The sequence below is a fragment of the Adiantum capillus-veneris genome, chromosome 7 (genome assembly GCF_014529385.1).
Source record: "Adiantum capillus-veneris isolate H3 chromosome 7, ASM1452938v2, whole genome shotgun sequence".
NCBI classification, from domain to species: domain Eukaryota; kingdom Viridiplantae; phylum Streptophyta; class Polypodiopsida; order Polypodiales; family Pteridaceae; genus Adiantum; species Adiantum capillus-veneris.
In genome coordinates, this window is record NC_140937.1 from 40312367 (window position 1) to 40335687 (window position 23321).

Consider the following 23321-nt stretch of genomic DNA (forward strand, 5'->3'; position numbering starts at 1 on the left):
GCAGAAGTATTTCAGTGAGCTAACGAGCATTGTGTCGCCTCAAGAGATGATGGAGGTGTGTGACAATGCAGGAATAAACTTCAAGGCCTATGAAGCTTTGTATAGAAGTGTTATACTCGGTCATCGGACAAAAGGTTTGTTTAGGTTTTTGGCAACGCCTTACAGTGTCAGTGTTGCAAAAAAGTGCGTCAATAATGATGTTGCAAGCTTGTTGGGCGGATTTCAGTATGTGGAGGATGACATGCCATTAGAAGACAACAAATCCTTATGGTACAACGAGTTCAACAATGTGTATGTTGACTTGTTGAAGCTCCAAGAGTCAATGATAAGATTTTATGGGTTGAAGAGTGTGATGGCAAAGTGATATTTGTTATGAAGCTTGATGAGTGCCAGGTTGTTAAAGGTCAACGGCTTGAAAGGGTAAGCGTTACGTTGATGACCAGGGCCTTGGCAGGTGTCGATGTTGAGCTAAATGCCAATGAGAAGGGAAACACGTGTTTAGGTGTTCAGTTAGGGAAGAATATTTGGTGGCTGGCTGCTTTTTATCTGCCACATGAGACACATGAGGCCCTGAAATGGTATTTCAAACACACCGCAATTATTGACATCATTCAACAACAACAAGAAGGACAGAGATTCCATGTTTCAGGTCTTGGAACGTTCCAAGTTGAGTGGCATTTGGCAGGAGACTTGAAAACACTCAAGTGTATATTAGGGTGCAAGCGAGGTGCAATGACCCTCTTTTCATGCATTTATTGCTGCCACAGTAAAGTCTCAATGGGAACTGAGAGCAAGGGTGCAAAGGCTAGCAAGTTGAAAGGCGGTAAGGGTAAGGGTAACAAAGTTACAATCAACTCTGCGAAAGGCGTACCCACTGAACAAATAGTGGGTAAAGCACTACAACAATGATGATGAGATATCCACCTTAAAGTTTGTAATCAATAGTTTCACAGCGCAAACGGTGGATGCTTGGGGGAAGACACACATAACAGATTACATGGTGTATTGAACAGTTGATTTTTATAGTCGAAATGCATTTGTGTGCGAACTAAAGTTTGGTTTTATTGCTGCCACAGTAAAGTCTCAATGGGAACTAAGAGCAAAGGTGCAAAGGCCAGCAAGTCAAAAGTGGTAATAGTAAGGGTGACAAAGTTACAATCAACTCTGTGAAAGGTGTACCTATCGAACAAATAGTGGGTAAAGCACTACAACAATGATTATGAGATATCCACCTTAAAGTTTGTAATCAATAATTTCACAGCGCAAATAGTGGATGCTTGGGGAGAGACACGCATAACAGATTACATGGTGTGTTGAACAGTTAATTTTTACAATCAAAATGCATTTGTGTGCGAACTGAAGTTTGGTTTTTTTTTCAGTACATTTCTTTTTGCACGTAGTGCATTTTTTCTCGACACCTATGTCCTATGACACTCGCCTCCACGTGGCGGGACTAGATTCTAACTAAGAACTCTCTATTGCCTCTTTGGGATCTTCTAGCGGATGGGTGATACCCAACCCTTGAAGATTTAACTTCCAAGCGGATGAGGTAACTCGTCCCTTGTGGTTTTTGAACGCACTACACCCAAAGGTTGTCCTAAGGGTATTGAACGCATTATGCCTTGTACCTAGGCTAAAGGTAAGTCTCTTTGGGATCTTCCATCGGATGGGGTGGTTCCCAACCCTTGAAGATCTAACTTCCGAGCGGATGAGGTAACTCATCCCTTGTGGCTTTTGAGCGCACTACACCGGATCTTTGTCCTATGGGTATGGAATGCATTACGCCTTGTGCCTGGGCTAAAGATAAGTCTCTTGAGGACTTCAGGAGGGTGGGGCAGCTCACCTTCCTGAAGTTGGCGAAGAGCCCCGTAGGGGAGGGTTTTGGACATCTCGGGCCCACCTCACGGGGTGCTTGGGAGAGAGGTGGAAAAGCCTCTCTCTCCCCAGACCTAGGTCAGAGGTGCTCCCCCTTAGGGCCACGGGGGGAGGGGGAGGAGTGGCGGCTCCCTCGAGCTGCGCAGGGATGAGTCTCGAGCAGTACCCCCCAATCGAGTGCGAAAGGGGGGTGTGTCGTAAACCATAAAAAGTAAAAGGACTCACTCCATGGTGAGATCCAAACTCCACTTTTCGAAGTGCGGAAGTGGGGTATGTTGTGTAAACCTCCCCTTTGCCGGCCATACAAGGGGATGAGAATAATTGGCGCCCACCCTTGCACCACGAGGGGATGGGAAGCAAGTGGTCTCTCTCCCAACCCCCACGGGAGAGAGTATTTAGGGGACCCCCCATGAAAGTACAACCATTTATATAACGTCTTACTTTCTAGCGCTCATTCTTTCAATTCTCCAAATTTCTCAACTATTCTCAAAGCTATCCATACTCTCAAAGCGATGAAGAACTTGTGTTCAGTGAGTGCTATGAGCACACTGCACACCTCTACTGGAAGGAACGAACTCCAGCGCAAGCATGGACAATGCCTACTGGGAGGAACGAACCTCAGAGGCAATCAGGTAGGGTACCAGAGAGGCACGAACCCCGGGAACAATCAGGTGAGTTAGTTGCTACCTTGCGAAGCACCTCGAGCAGAGGGATTGGACCCTCTGCGCCTGGGGTGGATAGACCACCCCGCAGGGTGGGGGACCTTACCTTGCGAAGCACCTCAAGCAAGGGGATCAAATCATTGCATAGGGTGGGGGAATTTACCTTAGCCTCCGTTGAGGCTGCCTCGAGTGGGGGGATTGGACCCCCCACGCTTGGGGTGGATAGACCACCCCGCGAGGCCCGAGCCAGTGACATCAGACGGATGGAAAGAGTGTGCATGACACGTCTGACACTGGCATCGTTGTAACGTGGGGTAGCCTTTGGTGAATTCGGTTTAGCATGTGTTTGGGGAGCAGACAATCATAGTGTCCACAGCTTTTGGAGGCAGTTGGAGATTGCGAGAGTGAGAGCTAGTGTGATCAAAGTTAGAAAAGTTACCAGCATGTAATGTAGGAGTGTACGCTTTGATCTCTATACCCACTCTCTTAGCGCAACTGAAGCGCTCGTAGGTAAGCTAGGTGCAGAACAGCGCTTCAGCAGATGGAGATGCAGACTGTCGAGACCGTACCAAGACCTGGCGCGTAGACCAAGTTCCACCTCCGCCGTCGGGGACCAGTCCGTCAACCACGTTAAGGTAACCACCTTCAATGTTAACGGACTCAGACATAAAAGGAGCGAGCTTGGATCGTTGATGGGAACCGGAAAATGGAACATTGTCGGGGTGTAAGAAACCCGAATGTTCCAAGGATGTTGGCCTCTTAGACTCCCCGGTCACGTGGTCTTTAATGTCCTAGGCACCACAAAATTAGGAAAACATGGAATGGCGTCTCTAGTCGCAATTGAGCTCAGGCTCTTTGAGCTCAACTTCTCTTACCTGAATCAGATTTTCATACAATTTTTTCCCAAAGGTTCAGGGGCTTGGGTTCATGGAAACGTGTACATTCCACAGTGCCAGTTGGGCGAAGCCAGGACACTCGCTTTGAAGACCCTCGCCCGAACGTTGGGGGCCATCTCGAACAAAAACCTACTGGTAATTGTTGGAGGTGACTTCAACATGAAGACGGGGGCACTGAAGAAGTGGCTACTGAGATGCGGATGAGGATTCGAGAGCTTAAAGGTTCGAGGCTCGAACCTCACATACCATTCCAGGTGGGGGAAGGGAAAGTCGGACATCAATCACTTTATCGTGAACGAGTCCACCGCGAGACAACTTCTCAACAATACAGTACAAAGGGGGATAGACTTGTCAGACCATTGGCCACTAGTGTGCCACCTACATTCTGTGGATTCGGGAGTAGCAGCCAAAGCTACTTTGCCATCCGTACCCAAATTGGACACATGTAAGAGGGATGTGAATTGTAGGTTGTTCCTCGATGACAATCGATGGAATACTCTGCTGCACCTCGAGCATGAGGACGGACGTGCGACCCAACAATGCTATGACAAGTTTGTTTCCGTTGCTACATCAATTGCCAAGGAGGCAGGAGCTCTTACCACGAAGCCCCCGCCGAGGCCAAGGTCAGGTTGTCGACTCGAACCTCGAGCTCGGAAACTCATTAATGCGCGCCGAAAAGCCTTGAATAAGGTGAGGAACAAAGCTGCGAACACTAGGGCTGGCCGGCAAGCGGTTAGGGAGTACAAGGCAATAGCACTTCCTGCGAAGGCCGCTGTCCGTGACAGTAACGAAAGATCCTTCGAGCGCTTCGTGGAAAAAGGGAATGAGCTCCTGAGGGAGGGTCAAATGAAGAAATTATTTACCCACCTCAAGAAAATAGTTGGGAAGGGGCAAGGAACTATTGCCAATCAACCTTTGAACACAAATGGGGAGCTAGTAATGGAACCAGAGAGGCAATTACAAGTATGGGAGGGTCACTACTCCAAGGTATTTGCCGATACGGACGGTACCAACAAGGATCCGCTTGCATGGTATGACAAACACGTGCGCATCTGGCCTGGTATGCCCAAGGTATGTGACCCGTTGAACTGGTATGAAGTACGGGAGGCCTGTCGGCGGTTGAAGAGGCACATGGCAGCGGGTGGCAATGTTTTACCACCCGAATTCTTTAAGCTGCTTGTGAAAGATAAGGGGCTTAGGTCGGATCTGCGTAAGCCACGATCAGAGATGGGCAAGGCATACTTGCACATGATTGATGGCATTTACGACACCGGAGACATCCCGGCCGGCGCTAGCGAGGCAGTGATTGTGTCAATCCCCAAGAAGGGCGATTTGACCAATACTGATAACTATCGCGGGATCGCGTTAATCTCCGTTGCCATAAAAGTCCTCACTACGGTTGTGATTAGGCGGATCACTAAGATACTTGAAAAGAGGAACTTCTTCAATCCCGGTGAAGCAGGATTCCGTACTAATGAGGAATGCATAGGGCAAGTTGCATGTTTGAAGGAGATCGTGAAACTCCGTCATAAGGATGGGAAACCAACTTATGTGGCCTACATTGATTTCAAGAAGGCGTACGACATAGTACCGCACGAGGCGTTGTTCCTAAAGCTCGTTGTGGCTAGCCTGCAAGGTCGAGCACTTAGATTTTTCCAAGCGCTCTACAGGTCCACCTCTGTTAAAGTCCGACACGTGGAACAACTGTCGGATTCGATTCCGGTGCAGCGGGGAGTCCGCCAAGGATGCTCGGGATCGCCCTGTCTATTCAATATATACATTAACGATATTTTAGACGCAGATGGGGAAACATGGGTCTTGGGAGTACCTAACCTCCTCAAGAGAATTAAAGGACTCCTTTTTGTTGACGACCTGGTTCTACTTGCTGACTCTCCTGAAAGCCTACAAACGAGCCTGACAAGGTAAGTGAATGGGCAAAGACCTGGGGCATGACCTTTGGAATCAATAAATGCATTGTCACGGTGTTCCACAGATACCTGCAGGATCTCTCTATGAGGATCTTTATTCTGGGTGGTGAGATGGTTGCAGTAGGTGAAACGTACAAGTATCTTGGCATCGACGTAGACTCGACCTTTTCCATTGAACTCATCGTCAAGGAGCGAGCGGACAAGGGGAGGAAAAGCCTATTCGCATGTCAGCACCTACTGGCAAACCGAGCCATCCCTATATGGTCTCGACTGACTGTTTTTAAGGCCTGCATATATCCAGTGATTTATTATGGCGCGGAAATTATGGGGGCCTACAATCAGCGTGTCCTTTACTCTCTGCAGCGCCTCGTCGCCACCTGGATGCAAATGTTACTCGGAAAGGGAGCAAGGTCAACCTCTGTAGGGACGGCAACTCTCCATCACGAGTTTAACATACCACCCGTACCTGCCTTTTGTGGGGGACAACGAGCAAGGGCTTTTGACAAGTACCGCTCAGTTTCATCTACCTAGATAGGCTCCTTGGTAAACAAGAAGCCTAAGAACCAACCGTTCAAGAAGTGGACTTGGACAACAAGAACCCAGAATTGGATGAATAAGTATATCCCAGCGGTTGACTTTAGCTCAGTTCGCTACCACTCATGGGACAAGAGGGATGGTTCGCTTTCGCATTTGCTGATGAACTGTTCGGCGGTTGATGAATCTAGGGGGAGATGGCTGGACCGATTCAACTCCACCTTCAACGTAATCGACCCTTCGTTGGACCCTGAAGAAAGGACCTTTATCCTCCTTGGTAGGGGGGCTCGCGGGAAGCGGATGCCCTTCTGGGTACGTCGTGATCTGCACTCGAGGGACGGAACCGCAGGGCACGTGCTTGTGGCGAAGTTCCTCGGTGAAGTTGTACCCCGGTACTTGGGGTGCTCTGCATAGGCGGATGGGGAGATAATGCTCCCCTTCCTATGCTGTTATTTTGAATCCGATCCCTTACGAGGGAAATGACGTAATTCTCCCCGAGCGAAGCCAGATGAGCTACAAGAGCGCCCAAGTGCCATTCCCCTCCGGGGGGGTCAACTCACCTAAAAGGGATTGGGAGGTGCAAAAGGGAGACACCACCAACCTCAGCGGACGCCACCTGTGAGCTGATGCCCTTCCAAGCGGGTATGACATTTCCTAGGGGAAAACCATCGGGTTTCAAAGGCAGTTTAGTGAGGTGAGCGATAAGTTACCTGGAGGAAGCAACTCCAAAGGGAAGACCAAAGCAAGTCCCGTAGTACCTGGGCCTCTGAACAGAGGTACTTGGTCGTTGTCACGCCCAAATCTAGTTGGGGAAATGAAGGGATTAGTCATGGCCGTAAGAGTGTAGATAATTTTGGCCTCTCGTAGTCCATAGGAAACTAGTGACAAAAGCGTCTGCCTTCGGTTTTTGGGTGCATAGTCCTGGTCGTTCTTCTTGTATACTTTTTTGGTGTATGAGGGGAGCACCCGGGCGTGCCCTACCCGACTCCGAAAACAAAACAAAAAAATTTCTATTGTAAACATACATTGTCATGCAAAGTGATTTGTTAAGGCCACAATCAGTAGTCCCATGGGTCAAGTTTGGTCTATTTTGGAGTCTTTTTTAATTTTGAGTGATTTTATTGAGTTTTTAATTTTTTTAAAAAAACTTTTACTATATAAGTCAAAACTCACAACTTAAAGTTCATTGCTTGTTTGCACATTTTAGAAGATCCTCTCGAGCTCAAACGTACATGCACTCATATCTTGCACAACATGCACGATACACAAGAGCACACCACTACGCACAACAATGACACCATCGCCATCGACACCAGTGAAAATCCGTAGCGAGCACCTCATACAGAATCCACCGCTTCAAATCCACATCTTCAACCACAAGTGGATAACCCAACACAGCAACTCGCTCCAAACACTCAACCGCTCCCCCAACCTTCGAATCCAGAGGATCGGAACACCATGCAACAGATTTTTGGTGATCTCCAGCTCTACATCATGCGAATCGCACACCTCTGCCGGATCTCCCACCAATCTCATCTCTAAACAGACCCACACAAGAACCAAGAGCAAGTGGAGAAATACCGGGGTCCGTTGCTTAATGAGGAGCCCTTACCTATTGTCATAGGACCTGGAGCTCAAGCAACGGTTGGATGTGAAGCTCAAGCAACAACTACACCGCGAAAATTCCTCCTGCGGGTCAAACAAAGGGTGATCAAAGTAATACCAGGTGATCCTGTTTCAAAAGCACAAGATGCCAAGAGGAGGAAGAGAATGAGAGAGAGAGAAAAGAAACAGGCAGCTCATAGAGAAGCACAGAGATTGTAAGAAGAACAAAGAAGACAGAGAGAGCAAGAAGAATGGTAGAGAGCCGAGGCTGAGAGAGCCCACTTGGCTAACTTACAAGGACGAGTAGAGGCAGAGAGGAGAGCGGAAGAGGATAGAGCTCAGGCCGCCCAACTGATGAGCGCGGAGCGGTGTGTGCAAGTGAAAGAGCATGTGAAGAAGTGCAGGGTGTGTACCTTGGAGCGGGGCGAGTGCAAACAGAGAAGTGGGCGCTAGCAGAACGTAGAGGGAGAGAGAGCAAGAGCGCTACACGATATAAGGGGAATAAGTTAGTGAGCAATTGGCTCACATTCCCTTTTTTTTAAAATATAGGACCAATTTAAAGTAAGTGGCCAAGTTCAATGTGAACTTGGCCAAAGGTTAATAACCTTTAAAATATAGGACCAATTTAAAGTTAGTGGCCAAGTTCACATTGAACTTGGCCAAAGGTCAATAACCTTTAAACTATACACAAAAGGGGGCCATTTGGGCCTTTAACCCAACAACCTCCCACTTAAAGTCATAAATGGCGCCTTTAAGCTACGTGACTCCCACTATCTGTATGCATAGCTGATGTTGTGCTTTGGATAAGCACTTAGTGAGAGCATCGGCTGGATTTTGTGATGTATGGACCTTATAGACCAATGTAATAAGGCCATCCTCAAGCACTTCTCGTATGAAGTGATACCGCACATCAATATGCTTTGTGCGTGCATGAATGGGTTTTGGATTGAAGTTTGAATCCTTGAGAATTCATAGCAATTTATGTACCATGGGAATAGTGTAGGCTTGCTAGTACAATTGTACAACAATGATCCTATGACCCGCTACATGGACGGGTCACGGAACTCTAAGAATGGTCCGTTTTTAAATAATCTACTTGACGATGCCATAGAGTCAGTGTTCGGGAAAAATGTGTCTCAGCTTAATATCGTGCTGTTTTCTATTTCAAAACTGCTGGTTGAAGGCAAGGGGAAAAGGAGAAATTCCACCCCAAAATAGAGAAAATTAGTATAAAAACCCCAAAAATAAACCTTATTTTCTAAGATTTCCTCTTGGAAAATTCAAGAAAGGGAATTTTGTATGTTTGGAAAAATGATTTTTCCCGAACATTGCATAGAGTAATTCCTAAGTCAAAAGATAAAACCAGCCTAGTAGGGAACAATGCTTACCAAAAGCTTTTTTGCCAGCCATACTGCCAGTGATAAAAAGGACACTATCTAAAATCCTCCAAGCTTTTGTGTCTAAATATGAAGGATTTGGTGGTTTTTATATTAAAATGTATAAAGTTCAACAAGATGGGATTGAAGTATACCTGGATTTTATGATTTAAATCGATAAAAAATACTCTTAAGTTGAGTCTATAGTGAACATTGCTAGTGACAAATTCTTGCGTGACACCAAGGTAGCTTGTGGGGGTAAGTATGAGTAATATTCTAGAAGAGAGCAAAGCCTTGTGCATGAAACATGGCATTCTTTGTCAGACATATGGCACTGTGGCTATCACAACCAAGCATAGATGCCTTGTCAAGCAAACCAAACTCACTGCATAGACGTGACAACCAAATGGCTTCTTTGGAAGCCTCAGTGGCTGAAATATATTCAGCCTTTGTCGTAGACAATGCAACAATCTTTTGCAATCTAGAACACCATGAAACAGCACCTCCCGCAAGAGTAAACACATAGCCACTTGTGGATTTCCGTATATCCACATCACCAGCCATGTCAGAGTCACAAAATCCGTTCAACTCCAATGGTCCTTTACCATAGCAGAGGCATTTGTTTTTAGTCCCTTTCAAGTACCTCATAATGGACTTCACTGCATCCCAATGCAACCTGCCTGGATTAGCCATAAACTGGCTCACAACTCCCACTGCATGGGCTATGTCAAGCCTAGTAGCAACCATAGCGTACATAAGTGAACCACAAGCTGAAGCGTAAGGCACACTTTGCATGTCATTGGCTTCTTCCTTTGACTTGGGGCAATCATCCTTGGAGATTTTAACATATGGCTGTAATGGCACGCCAAGAGGCTTTGCCTCAGCCATGTTAAATCTGTCCAGCACCTTTTTAATGTACTCTCTTTGCGACAAATACAATATGCGACGTGCGCTGGTCTCTTTGCCTTCTAACACGCACTCCAAGTATATGTTCAGTTGCCCCAAGGTCTTTCATTGAAAATGCAGATTTCAGCTACCCTTTAAGAGCATCAACAATGCTTCTTTTCTTTGCAGCTATCAACATATCATCCACATAGAGCACAAGAATGATAGGGCTGCCATCCTCATCACGTTTGGTATACAAACAATGGTCTACATGGCTTCTTTTGTAACCATGTTTGAGCATGAAGCGGTCAAACTTCTTGTACCATTGTCTACATGATTGTTTCAACCCATACAAGCTTCTATTTAGCATACATACCAAATGTTCCTTGCCAGGAATAACAAAACCCTCGGGTTGCTTCATGTAAAGCTCTTCCTCCACATCACCATGCAAGAAAGCAGTATGTACATCCATTTGATCCATTTCCAAATCAAGAGAAGCCACTATGGCAAACAATACACGCAAAGTGGTCATCTTTACTATAGGAGAGAACACTTCCTGAAATTCTATGCCCTTGGTTTGAACATATCCCTTTGCAACTAGCCTTGCCTTATACTTGGGTTTTGCATCAACTGTCTTGATTTTATACACCCATTTGTTAGGAATAGCCTTCCTTCCTTTGGGAAATTCCACCAAATCCCAAGTATGATTAGCATGCAAAGCTTTAATCTCTTCCTGCATAGCAAGCTCCCACTTGTCGTTGTGCTCACATGTCTTTGCCTCTTTATACGTAAGAGGCTCTCCCTCATCTGTCAGCATAATGTAATGCAAAGAGGGATCATATCTGCTCACAGGCCGTCTTTGACGAGTAGACCGCCTCACCCAATGATCCACCTTATCTGGCAATGGGTTTACATCAGGTGGCATGATAAAATCATCAACAATGGGCTGATGTACATCATTTTCAGCACCATTCACAACAGTGTTTTGTGGCTGCAAATGCCCTTCGGGAGCCTCAATTTGTTTCCCAACATCGTCTGGCTCAAACACCACTAGATCACCTACATTTTCAGCCATTTGTGGTGCATCCTGAGGGTCAAAAATAGGCCTAACAGGTGGTCGGTCATGCTGAAATTTGACCCTTTTATGGTCACGTTTTGAGGCACAATTGTTTTGAAGCAGCCTTGCCTCATTAAAAACAACATCCCGGCTGCGTACAACCCTTTTGAGGTGAGGTAACCAAATCTTGTAACCCATTTCGCCTTCTTCACCATATCCCATGAAAAGGCCTTTAATGGACTTGGCATCTAGTTTACTCCTCAACTCAGGTCTAACATGCACAAAAGCCTCGCAACCGAAAATGCGTTAAGTGATCATATGAAGCAGGCTTGCCAGACCAAACCTCTTCAGGGATATCACCTTTCAAAGACATGTGAGGGGATCGATTGCATATATGCACTGCAGTTTTCAAAGCTTCTCCCCAAAATCCATGAGAGAGATTAGCTGTGGACAACATGCATCTCACCCTCTCACAAAGTGTCCTATTGAATCTTTCAACCACACCATTAGAAGAGGGGCTGTATGGCACAGTAAGCTCCCTCTTAATGCCCAAATTTTCACAAAATTTGTTAAATTCAGCACTTGTGAACTTCCCCCCATTGTTCGTACGCAAGCATTTTAGCTTTCTACCTGTTTGGGTGGTCACAAATTCATGAAATTTCTTAAACGCAGCAAAGGCTTTATCCTTAGATTTAAGCAAATAAACCCAAATTTTCCTAGAATGATCATCAACAAAGGAGACAAAATAGCATGCACCTCCCATAGACTTAGTAGGCATGGTACATACATCAGAATGTACAAGATCAAGCACACAAGATTTACGAGAGACACCGGAGTAATAAGAACGCTTTACTTGCTTGCCATATTGACATTCATTACAAAAGTCAAGCTTTGTGCCTTTAGCATCAAGCTTGTTCAAAGTACAAAGCTTAGAAAGGTCCTTTTGGCTCATATGGCCAAGCCTCTTGTGCCACAACTCCATGTGAGAGTTAATTTCAGCCAATGCAATAAACTTGCCCAACACGGCCTTTCCATGCATGCAGTAAAGTGTCCCTTTCTTTGTGCCCTTTACAATCAGCCTTGAGCCTTTAGTCATTTTCCATGATCCTCTCTCAAACAAGATGCTGTAACCATGCATATCCATCTGACCAAACAGAAAGCAGACTCTTCTTGATTCCCGACACATATTTAACATCATGCAAGACAAGCTCATTTGTGCCATCTATGAAGAGATGCACTGTGCCAATACCCTCAATGGAACATGCATGATTGTTTCCAAGGTATACATGGTCACGCTTGCCTGCATCAAAAGTAGAGAAACACTCCTTGATAGGAGTCACATGAAATGAAGCACCGGAATCAACTATCCAAGTTTGGGATAATGCATCATTGACGGTCAACAAAGCATCAATAAGATCACTCTTGGTGATCTGCATGTCCTTTGAATGAACATTAAGAGAGGCATCAAAGTCATAAGCATCATCATCTGACAAAGTGGCACACAAGATGTCCTCTACATCTGACAGCTCCTCAATCACAACACTAGAGGCCACATTGGCCTTCTCTTTGTCCTTTGAGCTATCCTGTGCATCTGTCTTGACTTCCTTCTTCTCTTTCTTTTTGTCTCCGCCATTCTTTTTCCGTTCTAACTCGGCTTTATAGTGCCTGCAATCGGGTTTCTTGTGACCTTTCGTGCCACACTGATAGCAAGTCACATCACCCTTGCCTTTGCTAGCATTTCCCCTTTCCTTACTCTTACTCTTACTCCTTTGTGCATAGACATTCTTCTTCTCTGTCCTGCCTCTAACCATGTTGGCAGAGCTGCCTCCCTCTCCATTTGCTTTTCCTCCTGATTTCCTCATTCAAGATAGAACCCCAAACACTATCAAAGGTCAAATTGGGGTTATTGGACAATGAAACCACCAATGTTTCCCATGACTCGGGTAAAGCCATAAGCAAGAAGATAGCTTTCAGCTTATCATCAAAAGGAGGCAAGCCTGAATCTTGTAACTGCGACAAAGTACCTGCGAACAACGACAAGTGCTCTACAGTGCTCTTGGACTCATCTAGTTGCATGCCAACAAGTTTTCGCATCAAATGCACTTGGTTGACAGGCGTTGTATTCTCATACATTCCCTTTAACTTCTTCCACACATCAAAAGCACTTGTGAGACCTTTCACATCAATGATTGTCTCATCGGTCATGGCCATTCTAATGTATGTAACAGCCTTCCTGTTCAGGCTAACCCATGCTTCATCCGTCATATTCTGTGGCTTTACCTGTTCAAGTGCCCCTTCACAATCCTTCAGAAATAGGATTCCCTGGATCCTGTCTTTCCAAAGGTCGAAACGTGTTCCATCGAACCTCCTAATCGTGAAGAGATTCTTCACATCTAAAGAAGATGAGGCCATAGTTGCACGAATAAGAGGGCTAATACGCTGAATTTTTTGGGCAAAATGCACAAAAACCGGAGTATAGCCTCACAGAGGTATGCACTACAGCTCCAAATGGTCACAGGAGCAATTTGGGGCAAAATAGGTCTATTTAGGCACAAAAAACAATCTTTGAAATTTATATGCAGGAAATTTCAGCGAGCGAATTTGTGCTCAAAAACAACAATTTTAGTTGTTTTTAGTTTCACAGAACATACATAAGGCTAATGCACAGCCTTTAGAAGCATGTATGAGCAAAAGCCCCAATTTGTAGCATCAAATTACACGAAATTGAGCCACAAATGGTCATACATAGCCAAAACTTGTCAAACGTGCGTAGATTGCATCAATTTGCACTTTCCCCAATGTAGTCGCACCATAAAAACACTTGCAAAAACCTGCGTAAATCTGAAATTTGCTGAAAACGCCTGTTTTGGGACCTATTTTTCGGTAATTTCAGTGTTTTCGAGTAGCGGGGACCTAGCAAAGATGTTCCCACACCTTAATACATGATTTGCAAAACCTGTATTTTGTTGTCATAACCTGTAATTTGTTGATTTTGACCTAATTTCAACCTGTTTTAGGTCAATTTGACTTGCCGGAAGCCTTCTAGTGTCCGGGGACAAGTCCTTTGGTGATGAAATTGCAAAATCTCGCGTGAAAGTTGACCTCCTTGGCTGAAAATCAGCGTTTGCAGGTTTGAGAGCAAACCCTAATTGGGCTCTGATACCAGTTGATGAGCGCGGAGCGGTGTGTGCAAGTGAAAGAGCACGTGAAGAAGTGCAGGTGTATACCTTGGAGAGGGGCAAGTGCAAACAGAGAAGTGGGCGCTAGCAGAACGTAGAGGAAGAGAGAGCAGGAGCGCTACACGATATGAGGAGAATAAGTTAGTGAGCAATTGGCTCACATTCCCTTTATTAAAAAATATAGGACCAATTTAAAGTTAGTGGCAAAGTTCAATGTGAACTTGGCTAAAGGTTAATAACCTTTAAACTATACACAAAAGGGGGCCATTTGGGCCTTTAACCCAACACCAACAAGCAAAGGCTGGGAGCTCAAGGCCTTCAAAAATTCCTCAGAGAGCAAAACAATGTGCCAAAAAGAAAAAGGACAGGCTCACACCTGAAGAGCAACAGGCAGAGGAGGAGAGAAGAAAAAAGTATAAAAATGACCCTCCTCAATGGGCAGATAGACGGCTCCTCCACCACCACCAACAGCGTAGAAGAAACAGCGATGGAAGCCAGTCGCGGTTGCTTTACGTGAGATCCGAAAATATCAAAAGAGCACCGAGCCAATAATACCAACAACAACCTTTTCTCGGGTGGTGAGAGGAATAATGGATGAGTATTCAGATTCTGTTACACGTATACAGCACTCAGCTCTATTGGCCCTGCAGGATGCCGTCGAGGACATTTTGGTGCAGCTGTTTCAAGATGGCGTTTCATGTATGGTGCATGCTAAGCGAGTTACACCGAAAAATACAGATCTAGCTCTAGCGATCAATCTGAGAAATGAAGGGTGCCTCCATAAGAACTAGTTTACCCCATGTAACCTCTGTTTATGAGATTTGTAATTTTTTCATATAATATGAATAAGTGGAATTTCTACCATTCGGTGCAACTGTAATAATTAATTGTTTACTTTGTGTTCTTGAAGTATTTGAATTAATCAAGTTGTTAGATTTCACACCTCCTCGAGCATCCAAGCACCCGACAGACCTAGGACGCCTCCCAGTGACTTTTTTGCGAAACGGGGCTATTTCGGGTGCGCACAGAGGTAGTGGGGACGGCCATGCTGCACGGCGGCGCCAGGTCAAAACTAGCCCTTGCGTGCCATGGCGCACAAGGTCTTTTTTGGCTCGTGCGGCGCCGTCGTGCAACGTGGCGGTCTCGCGGCGCGCACCGCACCCGAAATCGCCTCGTTTCGCAAAAAAGTCACCGGGAGACACCCCATGTCCGTCGGGTGCTTAGATGCTCGAGGAGGTGTGAACGCGTTGCAAAAATAAAACTTTATTGGCCAATATGAGCAATAGAAAAAAGAAAGTACAGATAGTGACAAAAAACAATAAAAAGGATAAATTTATTGTATATTGCTTTGGATATTACATCATGACTGGTTGGTTTTCTTGTAAATTACATCAGGGGGTATAGGGTGAATGGAAGACTTGACACCAAGGGTTTTTACAATATCCTCTGGGTTTGTTACCCCTTGACCTAAGCTTAAGACACAATGGGAGAGGACTCACCTAGGGTGCTTGCTTGTGAAGGCAGACAATGCCGCCTCTCGGTCCACCAAGATACACTTGTGAGCATTAAGGGTAAGGGAATCTTCAGCAAGGATGACACTTAATACTTTGCACTTGAGCAACTCCGTAGAACCATGCTTAGAGAACTTTGTGTGAGCAACTCGAAGAATGGATGGCCCTAGGTGGCTAAGGTAGTGCCACAGGGAGGTATCCCGACCCATTACGTATTGCGAACTTATCAATATAGTATGCGGTCTGCAAAACATTTTAAACAACTTCAACACTTGATGTAAGGAACAAAAGACTATCGACTAGGTTAAAAAATGCTTATCTAAGTTTCTTCATCTATCTCTTCAAGAGTTTTCCTTGCAAGGTCGATGCTAGAGCGATTTTCTCCACCCATAGTGATCAGCGGTTTGTGTGGATGGAAAGCGCTTTCCGGGATGCTTTCATAAAATGAGGCACATGATTTGATTTTTGTAAGTGTATTTGTCACGGTTTATACCAACTTCTGTTCGTTTTCACTAGGAAGGAAAGAGAGGCTTGCTGGGAGACCTTGGTCTTCAGAGTCGATTTGAAAGTTGATCTTCTCTTGCTTTCCATTGGGATCCTTCATGCCCGCATAGATAGCAAGCATTGAGAGCGACTCATCTTGTCTGATTCCTAGTGTCTTTGCAATGTCATCAAGGAACAAAAAGTGACAACCATCCACCACCACTGCATGCAAAGTGAGAATTTGGAGATCAAGAACTTTCTCCAACACGTCGGCTTCCTCTATCATCCGATCTTCCTCCATAGTGGAGCTGGGATCTTGCAGGAGGACGAGTGCCATAGATGCTTCAGCCTGCTCATCAACCTCTATGATTTCATTTGATTCCTCCGCAATGGTCACAGGCGGTTTTTGGCTGCCCTTTTCCTTTGATTCTCCCTTCTCCATGCCCTCAAGCACAAGCAAGACAAGAACCATGTCCCAAGAGATGAATTGGATGCCTATGCATCCCATGCCCAAGTCTATGAGATCATCCTCATCCTTTGTCCGCAGTCCTGCTCAGTAAGTCTATGAGATCATCCTCATCCTTTGTCCTACAGTCCCGCTCAGTAAGCCCTTTAATAAACCTCAACAAGCGATAGTAAAAGTTTTTGTCAGTCGCATAGAGGTGTTTGAGAAAATCCACTGGCAACCACGCCATGTCGGATCCTTCAAAGACTATTGCATATTCTTCCATGTGCTCCGTGATGTAGTCAAGAAAGCTTTGGAATCCCTCTACATGAAGGTTAGCAGTGGCATGCATGTCGATCGTCCCCTCAAACACACTGACTAGTTCATGTACATGATCTGCAAGTCCTATCTTTTCTAGTTGTGTGAGAAGTGCATCAGAAGATGTTGCCATGGGTTTGTTCGCGCAAAAGATGGGAAGAGAGCTGAAAGCTAGAGTTTTGTGAATGTGAGAAATAAAGTTTAAAACCTAGAAAGTCACTTTTATACTCAATGTCACTTTTTAAAAGCACTTAAAGTTAATGTCAAATCAAGTAAAACTATAACTATAAACAAAATCACGCGACGACATTGAAAGACACCAACATTGAAAGTACTCACGCTCCAAATTAAAAAACTTACACATTTTGATCGAATTCTTGAACAAATTAAGAATGAAAAAGAGATTCAAAACAACAAATGTGTTAATGGGAGCGAAATCACTTTAGTTGCAAGCTTTTACATTAATACATTGCGGAAAACCAATGTTTGCACACATAAAGCTTTTCTCTTTTCTGGAACGACCAACCTTTTTGTTGATTACAAAGACATTGATTGGGCAAGGGATATCTAAGATTAAGATACTCGCGAAGGTGACTGAGATTCCAGTCGTTATTCACCGAGATGTCATCGTCGTAGAGGCTTATTTGCAGATCAATTGATTCTCTAGCAGCAACATCAAAGTCTAGTACCTCCCATTCTCCCTTCATCAGCTTCCATCTTCTGTAGGAAAAGACAATTGGCAAGCTTTGCTTCGCAATATAGTATCTGCACACCACATTCTTAGCAACTACAGAGCACTTGATTGTATCTCCCTAGTGGTTGACCACCTTAGTCTCCCATCCAACTGCAAGGAAGCCGTTGATCGCACTTTCCCCTTTGCAAGTCCACATTGTTGGTGTCCTGTGAACACTCTGCAGTCGAAAGATAAACACAAACACATGAAGGGACATAAACCAAGTTAGGGAAGCTTTGTGGGAACCATAGGTGCACTTAATTGTTGAATGCACATCCACTTCGATTCTCCTTTTGGTTGTTGTGATCAAGGCACTATCTGGCTTAGGCCATTCCAGACTTTGCAAGGTTGGTAGGTGAACCGGAGAAAGATTACCATACCCAGTTTGCTAGGCGTTACATAAGTATTGTTATTAAAAAAAATGTCTCGTGAGACAAGCTCCGTGGATGGACAACCAGCATAGAGCAGCTTGCCAAGGTCAACATGGATGGCCTCAAAAGTCCCTGTGAAGGACTCTATTGGCTCCCACTCTACAAAATCGGATGGGAAAACATTTGCAAATATGAACAAGCAATTTAACAATCTAAAAACTTGAGAGAGGAGTGAAATTAAAGTTTACAGGAAACCTCGATGGAGCCACTGCTGTCTCTAGCTTCAGTTGTGAAGCAACATACACATGGTGCACCTTTGCAAGCTGCTTGCCATCATGGGTTTGCTTGAACTCCATGATCCTTCCCTTCCAATGGTGTGCTCGAGAAGCCATGTGTCTCCTTGAGACCTTGTGTGCAACTCTTGAACTGGGTTGCATTGTCACCCATATGAATCGTTTGAACTCCATCGTCACCCAACATCCATTGTCGTCTTGTACATTGCTGCATGAAATGGAGTCAATGACACTCCTAGGTCGTGGAGTACTTGATGATGACATGGAAAATAGTGGCACAACCTGCAAACAAACACTTATGATTGACCTATGCACATCCATGTTCTTAGCTGCACAAAGAGCAAGATTCTTGGTGGTGCACAAAGACGGTTAATGTCACTTACTGTTGTACTGCTCCACTTGCAAGTTGGCTTAATGGGAAAGATAATGTTGTAAAGCTTGAGAGGAAAGTAGATCCTCCCTAGAGAGGTTAATGGAGAAGGAGCAGGAATCTAGTTGAGGAAAGAAAGAGGGAAGATCTAGCTGAAGGATATGCTGCAGATCTTCAGTTTTAGGTAGAGGTGTTTCATGAGGGTCATGGAGTAAATGGAGAACTTCAGCTTGAGTAGAATGCAATGAGCTTGAGGAGGGAAAGGAGGTTCGAACTTCTGCTGCAGAGCTTTTGGGAGGGAAAAGTGAAAGGAAGGAAAGAGAAGCAACTTGCAAGGTGGAGTGAAGAGAAGAGAGATGGTACAGTAGAGAGAGAGGGAGGGAATGATCATCACGTTTTTGGGGGGACCCCGTTTTAGGAGAGAGGGGGAGAGAAACTAGCAGCCACTAGAGAAAGAGAGGATTGGTTTTTACTCCACTATATAGAGAAAAGTTCAGTTTTTTGAATTTTTAAGAGATTTTCTCTTTATATTCTATAAAAGAGCACAAGTTTGACCACTTATTTTTAGGCCCTACCATACCCACCATTTCAGTCCACATGGCATCCACCCGTTTGTCCCTACCGTAATCTCCCTTTTAATCCCATGGCAAATAAAGAGGCCCCCTTTGACCCCATTCCCTTCCTAATGTGGGTACGAAGATGGCTTTCTATAGAGAGCATCTTCTCCGACTAACAAAAGACGGATATGTGATCAGATCCGCCTATATGGACACTCATTTATCCTATGGGATACGATGTGCTATTGGTCAGATGCGCACATCATCGCATCAACTAGAGATTGAGACTAGCAGATTTAGGAGAACACCAGCAGAGGCCAAGATATGCCAATTGTGTCATATAGAGCCAGAGACATAGTTACATCACATTTGTCATTGTCCAGTATACTATGAGATACGAGGCTGCTTTCATTGTCTATTCAGAGAGGGCTTTGGACCATTGGCTTGAGTCATGAGATATCAGGATCAGAGATGCCTCGGGTTGTTTTTGCTAGAGTTGCGCAGACACAGGGAGAGTCTCTTGAGGAGATCAGGCAATGGGAGACATTCACAGAGGGAGATTACTGACTTCTTTAGAGCAAGGACTCAGTAGACAGATGAGCATGCTTCACAGTAGACTTTAGAGCCCACTTATACCAGAGGTATATTAGTTGACAGAGCCATTGCGCTCGGGAGAGCTAGACGCCCACGTCTACGAGGAAAACCACGACATCAGCGGAGGCTCTGTTAGAGGATCAAAACTATTTTAGCACGACATGCGAGATGCCCAGTACGACTATTTGCAGAGGTGGACATTGATGAAGCTCTTCAGCGACCGATGCAGTGCTTTCTTGGACAATGCCCGATGCCGGGCATCCTCGGGCACTGATGATGATGATTTTAGTCTTTCACTTTACTTCACCCTTCATTTTTTATTTTTGTACCCAGTCATTGGATTAGATCCACCAAGCTTGTATCAGTTTGGTCTCATAAGTCATTTTGACCTTTTGAAGACGTTTAATATAACATTTCATCTCTCTCTCTCTCTCAACGTTCAGTGATTTTGCAGTTTCTGTTTGTGTGTTGCTATTGATTTCTCGCTTGGAGTGTCCAAGCCTGTAGCACTCTGTTTTGGGAGGAGATCGTGACATCATCAAATACTACTTGAGCTCTCTTAAAATCCGTTTCATCATCCTATTGAATGTTGCAAGAGCATTGGTAAGCCCAAAAGGCATCACCAAAAACTTGTACAATCCAAAGGACGTCGTGAACGCGGTTTTATGCACATCTCCAAGAGCCATCCGGATCTGATGGTATTCAACTGGAATTTCCTAGCCCCAGAATCTACCATGGAGTTGTTCTTGTGGTGCTGAGACATCCCCAAGAGAATATCGCACCCCTCAAGTGGCATAATAGAGAAGGTTCAACGTAGCCTTGACAGTGCAAGTGGAGCTTGCCTATCAAGGGTGTCACCACAACCTTGTACCCTATTGCTGCTAGAGCTGCATCCATCTGTGGCCCCATCTCTTCAGGCCTCACTCCTCACCGTGTCGCCACAACCTTGTACCCTATTGCGGCTAGAGCTGCATCCATCCGTGGCCCCATCTCTTCAGGCTTCACTCCCCACCGTGCCACCATGGCTGGTGAAATGAAGTTGACCTTGGCCCCGTTGTCGAATTGCTTCTTGATCTCGCTTTGCCCCATGCTCTGTTGAGCTCAATACTCTCATCCTCTTGATCCTGTGGCGTCCCCAACAAATCTGACACTAATCCTGCTTTAGTCTTATCCTTCTGTGCTTGTCTTTTCTTGGCTGCCTTGGATGACTCAGGTTTATCTACTGGACTTTCCTCCTCAATCGGACACTAGGCTGAAGTATAGCACTTCCGCTTTCTGCTCCAGGTTCCTAGGACACTCTTTTGTCTGTGGTAGAGCTCCATATATGGGAGCTGGGAGTAGAGTGTCGAGAGCAAAGACAGCAGACAGTTGGTCAGGATAGGCAGGTATGGGTATCTACATGTACTAGAACATCAGATGCAGAGAGAGCTAGGAGAAGGGAAGCAAAGAAAAGGAGGAGAAGGTGACAGAGGCAAAGGAGGGTCCTCAGGTAGTACAGGTCTATACTTGCAGTGATCCTATTCCAGAGGATCCAGCCCTTAGGCTTGTTTGCTATTGCACCTATACCACCTACTTCTCCAGAGCCTCATAAGGCCCTTGGGGATTTTGTACCTACATGTAGCTATGATAGAGTTGAGATTCGTCTTGCTGTGCTCATGCCACAGTACGAGGAGAATTTTCCACCTCTTGGAAATGATAAAAATGTTTATGTAAGGAGATTTGAGTGATTGAGAACCAAGAAATAGTCTTGATATTTTATGTAAATCTTATGGACTTTGCGATCACACCTCGGTGGTGGTCAGCATATTTTGTATATTCATCTTATAGGACTGTGCCCGTGAAAGATTATTTTGATAGAACTTGAGAGAAATGAAATGAAATGAAATGATATATTAACGTCTACAAAAGGCCAAAATGACCTATGAGACCAAACTGATTACAATGGTGAGTCTAGTACCAAGTCTGGGTACAAAAGAACTAGATACTACTACTAGAATCCATCCTCATCTGCACTCTGGATATCAAGAGAGTATGGCTCAAATCCTCTGCTGTAGTCTTCGTCGATGCTCTGTAGCCCCTCTCCTCAATTGTGGCCATCTAGATATCCGTAGCTCTAGTGCTCGGTCGATGAGAGTGCCGGGAGTGGTCGAATGAGTGTGGGCCGAGCTCTGCAATGACGACGACTACTCTGGCTGTCCCATATCTAGTGAAAAGAAATCTGTAATCTGTCTCTGGGACTGTCTCTCTCTTATCTTTCCCCAGTAAAGTGTCTCTGCAGTGTGAGAGAGAGAGAGAGAGAGAGAGAGAGAGAGAGAGAGAGAGAGAGAGAGATTTGCAGTGCATAGAAGACTTTGAGGGCAACATTGACGGTAGTAGTGAGGAAGATGAAAATGCTAGAGATGACATGCAAAGAGGCTTGCATACTGTTGGTTCTACATCCAGGATATCAAAACTGGGTCTACTGGAAGTAAGCCTTTTTCTGAAAGCATTAAACAATGGTGCCATCATTTCAAATGAAGTTGACATTTAGTATGTCTTGCAGTATGTGTTGCGATTATGCATGCTTCAGACTCGAGAAGAGAAAAATCATTGGGAGATATCTGATGAACGAATTTGTATGTTTTTCTCTGACCCAAGGTAAGAATAATTGGTGTATGCTTGTTCAATACTAGAAAATTGTCATCATTTTTACTTTTGCAGATATGTGAGTGAGCCTATTTCCAATGTTCAAAAGACTAGTGGAGGTAGAGGTATGGACATTGTTAAGCTAACACCAAATCAGAAGAAAAAGTCATCAAGTGACCCTTCAATTCGAACACCTTCTATTGGGTCCACTCAACAACAATCAAGACGGTTAAGCATAACAGAGATGTTCTATGATTTGCAAGTTGACAGTCCTGCTAAGCTGGGAAGAGATGTGACAAAATCGTGAAGAAAGAATACCTTTTACAATAACAAGTTCTCTTTTTGAGCCAGTGTGGCTGGGACCACCATTTTTGTGTGCACATTAAACGTCAATTTGCTAGGCAATGCTATTTACGACCATCCTAGCGAGAAATTGTTGAGCTTAGTGCTTAGCAATATGCTAGCTATATAGAAGAAAATCCATGGAACTTGTTTTGCTCTCAACATGGTAAAGGCCTTGGAAGCTTTTACTGTAAGGGTTCATCTATATTCAAATCCCTTTACTCCACATTAGGTGACAGAATTTCACTCAAATATCCCCTAAATTTAAAGGGCATTCCAACATACTTTGTATATCGTCCATGGCTGGGTTGAATGAAACTGAAGACTGCTGAATGTTCTCATCATGTACGCCAAGCTCCGCACTCATTTTTGAAAAGTGGTTGAACATCAACATATTTATTTGATGATTTTACAAACCAGCAAACACCCACGCCCCCCGGGGCAGCAGTCCTTTTAACCTCAAAATTATCATCGTATTGAAGGGGCATGCATGGCAGCGATAGGGGATTTGCAGGTTGTGGTGCTGCTGCATTTGTAGGTTGTGATGACCAACTATGTATGCTGCATAGGGTGTGGCCAGATGCTACTGGTGAATAGAAACATAGGTGTTGCCCCAACCTCAAGGTTTGCTCCAGAGTCATTAATTGCATAAATCTTTGTGCATGCATGATGGGCAATGGTT

General features: G+C 44.8%; 1 protein-coding gene and 1 pseudogene across 3 annotated transcripts in view; both read left to right on the top strand.

Annotated features, from left to right (window-relative positions):
* LOC147453722 (ran-specific GTPase-activating protein 30-like) overlaps positions 1 to 22985 on the top strand; it is a 101955-nt gene extending 78970 nt beyond the window's left edge. For 2 of the 3 annotated variants that reach the window (XM_086515826.1, XM_086515827.1), the window contains exons 11-13: positions 22011 to 22139; positions 22215 to 22309; positions 22373 to 22985. In XM_086515826.1, the coding sequence (XP_086371952.1) occupies positions 22011 to 22139; positions 22215 to 22309; positions 22373 to 22604 (456 nt within the window). In that variant the 3' untranslated portion in view covers positions 22605 to 22985. The remainder of the gene's footprint in view (positions 1 to 22010; positions 22140 to 22214; positions 22310 to 22372) is intronic. The other variant, XM_086515828.1, reaches the window with a different exon arrangement.
* LOC147453724 (uncharacterized) lies at positions 3275 to 6959 on the top strand (annotated as a pseudogene).
* Positions 22986 to 23321: the final 336 nt, after the last annotated feature.